The 12,211-nt window shown below is 34.8% G+C and overlaps 1 protein-coding gene across 5 annotated transcripts in view; it reads left to right on the forward strand.

The window, feature by feature from the left end:
• The window catches only part of GCA (grancalcin), a 48,856-nt gene extending 40,355 nt beyond the window's left edge, over positions 1–8,501 (forward strand). For all 5 annotated transcript variants that reach the window (XM_047721930.1, XM_047721929.1, XM_047721931.1 and 2 more), the window contains 3 exons: positions 806–919; positions 6,667–6,725; positions 7,755–8,501. In XM_047721930.1, coding sequence (XP_047577886.1) covers positions 806–919; positions 6,667–6,725; positions 7,755–7,781 — 200 coding nt within the window. In that variant the 3' untranslated portion in view covers positions 7,782–8,501. The remainder of the gene's footprint in view (positions 1–805; positions 920–6,666; positions 6,726–7,754) is intronic.
• Positions 8,502–12,211: the final 3,710 nt, after the last annotated feature.

The raw sequence follows: 12,211 nt of genomic DNA on the forward strand, positions 1-12,211 counted from the left end.
TGTCTGTTTGGGTCCTCTGCCCATATTTAATTGGATTATTTGGAGTTTTTTGTGTTGAAGATATTAACTAGACATTGTAGTAATAATTTTTCAATATATACAGCTATGGAATCATCATATTGTACATTTGAAACTAATTTTATATGCCAATTATACTTCCATGAAAAATTTTTAAAAAAGGAAATACAGGGGGTGCCTGGGTGGCTCAGTGGGTTAAGCCGCTGCCTTCAGCTTGGGTCATGATCTCAGGGTCCTGGGATCGAGTCCCACATCGGGCTCTCTGCTCAGCAGGGAACCTGCTTCCCTCTCTCTCTCTCTGCCTTTCTCTCTGCTACTTGTGATCTCTCTCTTTCATATAAATAAATGAAATCTTAAAAAAAATAAAAGGAAATACAGAATTTGAATGGTAGCAAAGATTTACTAACAATCTTTGCTTTGATATTCTTTAAAGAACTATAAAATTACAGAATTGAAATACTGAAGCATTAAAATCTATAAAATACTCCGGACATTATTTAAAAATCAAAATATATTTTAAAAATGCACAAAAAATTGTTTTCTTAGTGTTGTCTTCATTAGAAAGCTAGAATTGTGATCTTTATATACCACTTAACCAGTTTCTTACTTTATTAGTAATAAAACCTTTGGTAAATTTCAATGTGAATATGTTTTGTTTCTAGTATATATTTTTATGGATTGAATTTTGAAAATTTATTTTATGATTGTTTTTAAAGAAAACGCAATATTGTGGCGTTCTTATGGTGTTTGGTTTTAGAAGTTTTAATGTATAATTTCCTTTCTCTAGGTTATAGGTTGAGTCCTCAAACACTAACTGCTATTGTCAAACGGTACAGCAAGAATGGCCGAATCTTCTTTGATGATTATGTTGCTTGCTGTGTGAAGCTTCGAGCATTGACAGGTATTTTAATCATTTAAAAGTGGGTGCAATATTATGTAGCTATTTTTCTGAATAGTATCTCTCATTTTCTTCTGCAAGTTTGTAATATATGTATTTTTCACCTTTATTCACTGTTAAATCTAATCACTTTTAAGGCTTTAAAAATTTAGTAATATGAAGAGTGGAAAATTGTTACGGTTCAGTTTTGGAAAGTTTTCTTCATGTCTCAGTTGCCCAGGATATGAAATCACTTGATTTAATTGGGAATGAAAAGAGAGAGAGGGAAGCTGACAGTGGAATAGGAAAACCGTGGGTTTGTCTCTTCTCACAAACACAGCTAGCTAACTATCAAGTCATCCTAAATACCTCAGAAACTGACCTGAAGATTGATAGAACAAACTCCACAACAAAAGGGAGAGAACAGGTTCCATCAAAGAAGGTGAGAAGAGCAGAGATGTGGTTTAGGGGAGAAATGGATCATGAGTGTGCAGAGAGGAATAATCCATGGTCACAGAGAAGGGCAATAAGAGAAAGGAACATCCAGGAACACACAAGAACATTTCTCCAAAGGTGTGCTTAGAGCACACCGAGGAAAGTATTCACTCTTCTTAGAGCATGTCCCTGCGAGGCAGGGTTCCTGGAGACACCTCTCCAGGAACAAAGGAGCTGATTCATGTCGTTTCCCTCTCCTGCCCATTAGCCTAAACACAGAGCCATCTGCGGGAACCAGTGCAACACAGACACTTGGCTCCCTAATGTTTATACCAAACCTCACACCCCTGCACTGTGGCAGGATTGCCCTTCTCAGTCAAGCTTGCCTCAGTCCCAGTGTGGTTGGCTTATCCCCCAGAAGACCAGTACAAGCTCCTGCCCATACCATGTCTCCCAACTAGAGAGTTCTGCAGGGCCTCAGTTCTGGTACAGGTGGTGTTAGGTCTGATTTCATAAGCAGACCAGAGCATACCTAGTTAAAACTTGCTACATTCTGGCCAAGGACCAAACACTGCCCACAGCAGTGGCCTGAAGGATAGAGAACCCAAAACACAAGAGCAGAGCATATATTGCACACACCAAAGACATTCCATAAAGTGCCAGGCCCTAGACACTATATGACCTCTTCTTCATAAAGCCATTACTTTCAGGAGCAAGTGGCTTTTCTCACACATAGAAGTAGGTAGAGACTCAGACAAAATGCCAAGATGGAGGAATTTATCCCAAATGAAAGAACAGGATAAGGCCACGGCCAGAGATCCTGGCAAAACAGATATAGGTAACATGCTTGATGGAGAATTTAAAACAATCATAAGGGTACTCACTGGACTTGAGAAAAGAATAGAAGACATCAGTGAGACCCTTACCACAGAGGTAAAAGAGCTAAGAGAGAATCAGAGATGAAGAATGCAATAAATGAGATTGGAAACAGGCTTGATGCAATGAGCAGCTGGCTGGAAGAAGCAGAGGAATGAATTAGTGACCTAGAAGACAAAATAATGAAGGTGAATAAAAGAGAGAAAGAAAAATTACGGAATATGAGAATAGACTTAGGGACCTCAGTGACTCCATCAAGCAATAACATTCGTGATACAGGAGTCTTAGACGAAGACAGAGAAAAGGGGGCAGGAAATTTATTTGGAGGGGAAAAATCTGAAAACTTGCCTAATCTGGAGAAGGAAACAAACATCCAGATCCAGGAGGCACAAAGAACTACCTTCAAAATCAACAAAAGCAGGCCACACCAAGACACATTGTAATTAAATTTGTAAAAATGTAAGTGATAAAGGAAAAACTCTTAAAATCAGCAAAACCAAAGAAGTCCTTAACTTAGAAGACCCAAAGGTTAGCTGGAGATTTCTCAGCAGAAATTTGGCAGGCCAGAAAGGAGTAGCATGATTTATTCAATGTACTGAATAGGAAAATTCTGTAGCCAAGAATACTATATCCAGTAAGGCTATAATTCAGAATAGAAGAAGTTCCCCAGACAAACAAAAACTGAAGGAGTTCATGACCACTAAACCAGCCCTGCAGGAATATTAAAGGAATAATTTTGAGTGCAATGAAGAGACCAAAAGTGAAAAGGAAGATCAGAGAAATTCTCCAGAAACAATGACAAAACAAGTAATAAAGTGGCACTAAATATATATCTGTCAATAATTATTTTGAATGTAAATGGACTAAATGCTCCAGTCAAAAGACAAAGGGTATCAGAATGGATAAAAAAATAAGACCCATCTATATGCTGCTTATAAGAGACACCTGCAGATTGAAAGTGAGGGATGGAGAAATACTTACCACACAAATGGATGTCAGAAGAAAGGCAGAGTAGCAATACTTCTGTCAGGCAAACTAGACTTTAAAACAAAGACTGTAGCAAGAGATGAAGAAGGGCACTATATCATGATAAAAGGGACAGTCCAATAAGAAGATCTGTCAATTCTAAATATTTATGCGTCCAACATGAGAATACCCAAATATATAAAATAATAACATAAAGGAAATAATTGATAATGGTACAGTAATAGCAGGGGACTTTAACACCCCACTTACATCAATGGACAGCTCATCTAAAAAGAAAATAAACAAGGAAACAATGTCTTTGAATGACATACTGGACCAGATGACTTAACATATATTCAGAACATTGCATCCTAAAACAGCATAGTATACATTCAGGTGCCTATGGAACATTCTCCAGAATAGATCACATATTAGGTCACAAATCAGGCCTCAAAAAGTAACCAAAAGATTGAAATCTTACCATGCATCTTTTCTGACCACAACACTATGAAACTAGAAGTCAACCACATTACAAAACTTGGAAAGGCCATAACGACATGGAAGTTAAATAACATAGTACTAAACAATGAATGGGTAAACCAGAAAATCAAGAAATAAAAAAAATACAGGGACAGAAATGAAAATGTTGTAAACACAGTGGTCCAAAATCTTTGTGAGGCAGCAGGGTGGTCCTAAACGGGAAGTATACAGCAAAACCAGCCTACCTCAGGAAGTAAGAAAAATCTCAAATAAACAACCTAATTTTACACCTAAAGGAGCTAGGAAAGAAACAAAAACAAAAGAAAATCAAAGCCAGGAAAAGGAAGGAAGTAATAAAGATTAGAGCAGAAATAAATGATAGAGAGACTAAAACATCAGAACAGATCAAGGAAATCAGGAGTTTTTTCTTTGAAAAAATTAATAAAATTGATAATCCTCTAGCCAGACTTAACCAAAAAGAAAAGAGAAAGGACCCAAATAAATAAAATCACAAATGAGAGAGGAGAAATAACAACCAACACCACAAAAATACAATTATAAGAGAAGGTTTTGAAAAACTATATGTCAGCAAATTAGACAACCTGGAAGAAATGGACAAATTCCTAGACACATATAAGCTACTAAAATTAAAACAGGAAGAAATAGGAAACTTGAATAGACTAATAGCCAGCAAAGAAATTAAATCTGTAATCAAAAAAAGTCCCAACAAACAAAAGTCTAGGGTCTGGTGGCTTCATAGGTGAATTCCACCAAACATTTAAAGAAGAATTACCTATTTTTCTCAAACTATTCCAAAAAATAGAAAAGGAAAGAAAACTTCCAAACTTACTTTATGAGATCAGCAATACCCTAATACCAAAACCAGATAAAAACTTCCCTAAAAAAAAACAAAACAAAAAAAAACTACAGGCAATATCTCTAATAAACATGGACACAAAAATTCTCAGTAAAATATTAGCAAATTTTATCCAGTAGCACATTAAAAGAATCATTCACTATGATCAAGTGAGATTTATTCCTGGATTGCAAGGGTAGTTCATTATTTGCAAATCAATCATCGTGATGCACCACATTAATAAAAGAAAGGATAAGAACCATACGATCATTTCAAAAGATGTAGAAAAAACATTTGACAAAATACAACATCCTATGGTCAAAAACAAAAACAAAACCAGAAAACCTCAACAAAGTAGGTTAGAGGGAACATACCTCAATATGATAAAGGCCATGTATGAAAAACCCACAGTTAATACCATCTTCAAAATGAGGGAAAACTGAGAGTTTTTCCTTTCTGGTCAGAAACAAGACAGGGTTGTCTATTCTCACCACTGTTATTTAACACAGTACTGGAAGTTCTAGCAAGCAGTCAGACAACAAAAAGTAATAAAAGGCTACCAAATCAGCAAGAAAAAGTCAAACATTCACTATTTGGAGATGACATGATACCTTATATAGAAAACCCGAAAGAGGGGCGCCTGGGTGGCTCAGTGGGTTAAGCCGCTGCCTTCGGCTCAGGTCATGATCTCAGGGTCCTGGGATCGAGTCCCGCATCAGGCTCTCTGCTCAGCAGGGAGCCTGCTTCCCTCTCTCTCTCTCTCTGCCTGCCTTTCTGTCTACTTGTGATCTCTCTCTGTCAAATAAATAAATAAAATCTTAAAAAAAAAAAAAAAAAGGAAAAAGAAAACCCGAAAGATTCCACCAAAAAATTGCTAAACTGATACACAAATTCAGTGAGGTCATAGGATACAGAAATCAATGTACAGAAATCAGTTGCATTTCTATATACCTCAAATGAAGTAGCAGAAAGAGAAATTAAGGAATCAGTCCCATTTACAATTGCACCAAAACCAATAAGATACCTAGGACTAAACCTAACCAAAGAAGTAAAACACCTGTACTCTAAAAACTGTACAACACTGATGAAAGAAATGGGAAAGAAATGGAAAAACATTCTATGCTCATGGATTGAAAGACCAGATACTGTTAAAATGTCTATGCAAAGCATAGTCTATACATTAAATGCAATCAGTATCAAAATATCAACTATTTTTCACAGAGTTGGAACAGACACATGAAAAGATGCCCAACATCACTGATCATCAGGGAAATACTACAATATGATAATCAAAACTACAATATGATAATCACCTCACACCTGTCAGAATGGCTAAAATCAACAACACAAGAAACAATAAGAGTTGGTGAAGATATGGAGAAAGGGGAACCCTCTTGACCTGTTGGTGGGAATGCAAACTGGTACAGCCACTGTGGAAAACAGTATGAAGCTTCCTCAAAAAGTTAAAAATAGAACTACCCTCTAATCCAGCAATTACACTGCTAGGTATTTAGCCAAATACAAAAATACTAACTCAAAGGGATATATGCACCCCAATGTTTATAACAGCATTATCTGTTAATAATGGCCAAATTATGGAAACAGCCGAAGTATCCATCGATTGATGAATGGATAAAGAAGATGTTGTATATATACCATGGAATATTACTTAGCCATGAAAAAGAATGAAGTCATACCATTTGCAAAGACAAGGATAGAGCTAGAGAGTATTAAACTAAGCGAAGTACGATAAAGACAAATGCCGCATGATTTCACTCATGTGAAATTTAAGAAACAAAACAAATGTGCAAAGGGAAAAAGAGGGAAAGAAAGAGACAAAGCAAGAAACAGACTTTTAACTATAGAGAACAAACTGATAGTTACCAGAGGGGAGGTGGGTTGGAGGGATGGGGGATATAGGTGATGAGTATTAAGGAATGCACTTGTCATGATGAGCACGTGGTGATACAGAGTTGTTAAGTCATGATACTGTACGCCCAAAACTAATATTGCATTATATGTTAACTAACTGTAATTTAAATAAAAACTTAAAAAAACTTTCAATTAAGTATGAAATTAGTCATTTTTTAGTGCTTAGGGACACCAAGTATTTGAAACTACATTTAAAATTTTAATATTTTTGTATGTTTGTTTGAAGATTTCTTTAGGAGAAGAGACCACTTACAACAAGGAGTTGTGAATTTCATATATGATGATGTGAGTATTCTGATATTTACACTATGTTCTAGAAGTGTTCAGTTGTCAAAAAATTTAAGTGAGTCCTGGTATCAGTACTGGGAATAATATGTTTTATAGACCATATTCTTTATCTGTATTTTTCAGCTAAATGCAAATGTGATTCAGTATCTTTATAAATACCAACTTGACTTTATATTAAACATAAAGATACTTTTAAATTTTATGACATGTTTTTGGTAAATCATTTTTTTTTTTAAGATTTTGTTTGTCAGAGAGAGAGAGGATAAGCAGGGGGAGAGGATGCAGAGGCAGAGGGAGAAGCAGGCTCCCCACTGAGCAAGGAAACCCATGTGGGACTCAATTCCAGGAGCCTTGAATCATGCATGACCTGAGCCGGTTAGATGCCTAACCACTGAGCCACCGAGGCGTCCCATCTTTCAAATCTTTTTTTTTTTTTTTTTTTAAGATTTATTTATTTATTTATTTGACAGACAGAGATCACAAGGAGGCAGAGAGGCAGGCAGAGAGAGAGGGAAGCAGGCTCCCCACTGAGCAGAGAGCCCTATGCGGGGCTCGATCCCAGGACTCTGGGATCATGACCCGAGCCAAAGGCAGAGGCTTAACCCACTGAGCCACCCAGGTGCCCCTCTTTGAAATCATTTTTAAGGGCAAAATTACCATTATTTTTAAAAAGAGTAGTTTACTTTTGTACGATACTGAGAAAGAGGAAATATTTATGTATAACAGGTAACGACTGTTCATTTCTCATTTCAAATGGTTGCAATTAGCATCCTCCCATTTTTTTTAAATTGAAACTATAGGAAAATTATATTTCACATGTACATCAATGTTTCAGGGTTTTTGTTTTGTTCTTGTAATAGGGAAGTTATAGGGTCAGGATTTCCCTACTGGTGTATCCCAGTTTACATTACAAGCCTTGGAAGCATTTAAGACTTCCCTTCTTATGAAAATGCTTTTACGGAGTATAATTAATCAAAACCAAAAACATTTTATTGTTACCAGCTGATGATTTTGCTTATATATTAGTTTTTGCAGGGTACTATGGCAATTTGAATGTCTAGAATTCGAAAGCTGAAGAAATACTGTGAATTGTTTTACCTGGAAGAAATGAACTGGACTACTTTGAATTTGAAGCTTTGAGGCTTTTCTGTGTTTCTACCTATTAAATTTGTTCCCTTTCTATGTGTTTTTACTTTAGTGTACAGTTCAAAGCAATAAAAGAAATGTTTTTGTATTTGGAATATTAATTGCTTTTAGAAAAGTTATCACTTAACAGATATATGCATAATATTGTAAAATATTGGTATATGATGAATTGATATAAATACCTTTTAACCTTAATTTTTAACACAGTTAACCCAGAAGAATGTACTTACAAGAGAGTATATAAGAAGCCAAATAATTAAAGTTTAGATAAAGTTAACATATACTTACCGGAAGGTTACAAATTATACTTTGAAATTTTGTTCGTAGTCATTTGTTGTGTAGGTGAATAGAAGGAGAAGCCTGGATTTTGTGCCATTTTTGTAGAAGAGTTTATTCCTTGATCACATAACTCAAGAACAGAAACTCACTAGTCTTTGTCTATGAAGAGAGAAAGTTCCTAAAATTTTATGTTACATCACTTTAAGTGCACTATAAATTAACCTATAGAAATAAGGCTGCAGGAGGCATTTTTTTTCTTTGTTTTTATCAGTGCATTTTTTTTTTCCAGTATGCTTCTTTGTCTTCTGTGGAAAAAAATTCTTAATAAACATACCTTTTATGACTGCACTTCTTTTTGTTAGTGACAACATTGCCTAAAATGGCACCTTCCTTTTAAATCTAAACTTTCTGGATATGATATGTATTTTTAACAGAATGTCAACATTTCAATGTATTTCATGAAGCTAAATTGTTTTATATATATAATGCCAACGCTTTACAAAATTAAAAAATCAAGTAATCTACCACTTCGTTTAAGTGTTCAGAAATTGTAAGTTTGACTTTCTCAACTTTGGCTGGGGGTTTATCATTAGCATTCATAAACTGGTAAGTTGTTGTGGTCTGTAATGTGGGGGGTACTGACCACAATAGGCACCACGACCTGTTTCTGTGGCATTATTGTGGAAAGCTGCAGAGTGGTCATCAAATCCTTAGCATTTAAGATCCCGGTGTCAGCTATTCTAATTAATCCAGCTGCTTTCCTGGCAAACATTCTAAGTCTTTCTTAGTGAAGATTAAAAAAGTATGTATTTTTCTTACACTTTAACTGAAGGTCTTCCAGCTTAAAATGTGAGTACAGATTGACATGATTTTAAGTGTGGCTGGTGACCAAATTAATTATGCTTTTTATAAAATTCTGTTTCTTAAAGGCTGGAAAGCGAATAGCAGTGTCTTGAAAGAAAACTTTTTACAAACTCACAGAATTTTAAATCAACTTTTACTTTTAACAGTCCTGGAAAGGAAGTATTGGAGAGTCATTCTGACATTATAACTTTATATAATTAGCTATTAGATTGATTTGGTCAGCAGTATAAAAATATGTGATGAAATAATCCATATACTTTTGTCCTCTGGCTGTTAAGTTTTTTTCCACGAACATATATTTGATAATGTGAGAGGGTATTACCTGAACCATTAAAAAAAAAAATACAGGATTCGAATTAGAAGTCTTGTTGGAAAAAACTAATATAAACACACTCATATCATTCATGTTGAATAAGGGTGATAATATGACTTAGCAGCCTGGGATCTTAACATCCAGCTTACAGGTAATCCATTCGCTGTACTGTTCTGACCTCTGTTATAGTTTTTCTTACTTCGAGGCTAATGGTTGAGGCAAAACTTTAAAAATGACATATGGTATTACTCATATGGGTTTCTGCCAGGTGGCACTTTGTATTAGAACTCTCTATACCATTTTCTGACTCCTCCTCTTCCAAAGGTGTTCCTATGAATTTTGGTCATAGATCTGTGAAGGAGTTTCGATGACCAAACGTATTTAGGAAATTTTCACCCTTTTCAGGGAGCTTGATAAAGCCTAAGGTACATAAAGTCCTGTTTACTTTTATTTACCTAGTTTTTTTCCAAACTTTTTTGACCACAGAACCCTTTTCTCCAGCGAAACTGATTTTCCATGCCAGGCCGGTATACTTGTCAGCCAGTTCTTTTATACACTTTATGTTAAATACGTAATCTTATCAAATATTAGCCATTGAGAATATTTCATTTGGTTTTGTGTACTGAAATGCAATTCACTTTTTGATGCTCTCAAGATAACTGATGTAAACAGACATCCATTACTAAAGTAAAAATTAAATAGTCTGATGTTGAACAATGACTGGAATCGGAATATAGCATCATAGTTTGTGCTGTTTAACTCACACCCGGTTTTCTTGTAATGATATAAATTATTGAATAATATACACTCTTAACATCTAAGTGCTTTTATTTATACAGTAAACGTGTTTCCATGTCATTTTGAGAATTTTTTAATAAACATTCAAATAGCTTGCTGTAAGGTTTTGTATTATACAAAATCTGTTACATATATATGAGATGCTCCAGTTCAAATAACAGTGCAGTAATTCACCTATGCCTATAAACACCGCCAAATGATTAAATGTCAGGTATTGCACTTCTATTTTGAGTGGCAGTTTACACATTTTAAATTACATCAAGGGGAAATCAGTACTATTGGAGTCTTAATTTGGTCCACTTTAAGTGTAATTTCAAGGACTGTGCTCATGTGATCTATTTAAGCATGCATTCAGAAACAAAAAGTAATTTAAAAATGTCAAATGATATGTTTATTTCCAGAAAAGGTATTCACCCAGGAAGAAAGTAAAATTTATTAATGCAGTTTAAAGTCTGTGCAATTTTAAGAAATGACCAAAAAATCAATTTGTGATTATTTAAGTAAAATATACAAATCAAGTTCACTTGTACTCTTAGGGCATTACTAAACTGGACAAACTAAATACATAGTATTTGTCAGAAATGTGCTTTTCTTTTGTCCTTTTATGTTTGACAGACTCCTAGATGATATGTTTTCTCTATTTGTAGCAGTTTTCTGGGAACTTAGTAGGAATACATTTGTGCAAGTCTGGTAATTACATTTAGTGAGTAAAAACCCAAGACTTCTTTCAGGTTAGCTTTTTTTTTTTTTTTTTGGTCTTGTAAGCACTTTGAAATAAATGTACAATGCTAAGCTATCATCTAAGAGTATGTCTAGACTTTATAACAAAATTAGGTGATGCAAAGAAAAAACAAAATACTGAGAACTTCTGTTATAGTGATGAATGCAGAGAGGATTTTAAACGAATACCGTTTAGGTAATTTGTAGTCTAGAATAAGATTATAAATCATATATGTCCGTATATTAAGTTAAATTTTTTCCTATAATTTAGAATACTGAGCACAAAACTACTTTCCAGCAAACCACTAGGATACTTATGAAAAATTTCTGTCTGACTCACTATCAACTCATTACTTGGATGCTGGGAAGTCTGTGCTTTTAATTCTTTCTTGCCATGTCTTTTTCTGCTTGTTTTTTAAAAACACGTTTCAGTGGCATATGAAGAAAAGAGCCCTAGAGTACTTAACATTCTTTTTAGCCAGGTAGCTTGGTACTATTCAGCATTGTTTATTACTTTGCGAGCATTCAGAACTCAAGTGTGCTTCTGTGTATGTGAATATATAGCAAGTAGACATTGGCAGCACTCCTGCATTGCTATGATGTGCCATACAGTTAGGGGGTGAGGAGGGTCCTTGCCTGTGAGCTACTTGTATTTCCAAGTGTACCCTTTCCATAGCATCAGAGATGCTGACCATCTGGCAAGCTTATAGGAAATGACAATTGGGCTCTCTCATTCTTCAATAGCTATACTCAGAGAGAAATCTATTCTTCTGATACATTGTGTGTATGTGTGTTGGGGATGTCCCAATCTTTTCCATTAAGCATGAAGATAAAAATACATACATGCAGTCCTTGGCATTTTAGCTGGCTATATTTAATCACATTTTATCTTTCTGTCATCACTGAAATTTCAAAGGGTAACCTGAACAGGTATGAGTGTTCCAGAAACATACTAATTAAAGGTCCATATTCTTTTGAAAATGATAGGCCATTTAAAAAAATTTAAGGATTAGCTGAACTTTTGGATGCATATGTAATTTCCCAAAGCTACCTAAATACATCACCCCCAAATTTATCTTATGGCAAGAGATTTTACGTTTTTAAATAATTAGCTTATTCATACTTTGATTCTCATTTTCTAATCAGCCTCACTTAAAGATACTAGTACAATGCTTTCTGCTAATCTATATTCGATTTGGTTTTTTCATTTATTAAATAGGGAAATGTTCTCTTGGCTTTTTTAAACCTTAAGAAATGGATGGTGGAGAATCTACGCCACTAAATGGACCCAATAGTCTTTAGCTTAGAAAATGCCACATTATGACCCACAAATTTTATTGAAAAGATTTCTCTGAAGATAGTT

Source organism: Lutra lutra, chromosome 3 (genome assembly GCF_902655055.1).
Source record: "Lutra lutra chromosome 3, mLutLut1.2, whole genome shotgun sequence".
Classification (NCBI taxonomy): Eukaryota; Metazoa; Chordata; class Mammalia; order Carnivora; family Mustelidae; genus Lutra; species Lutra lutra.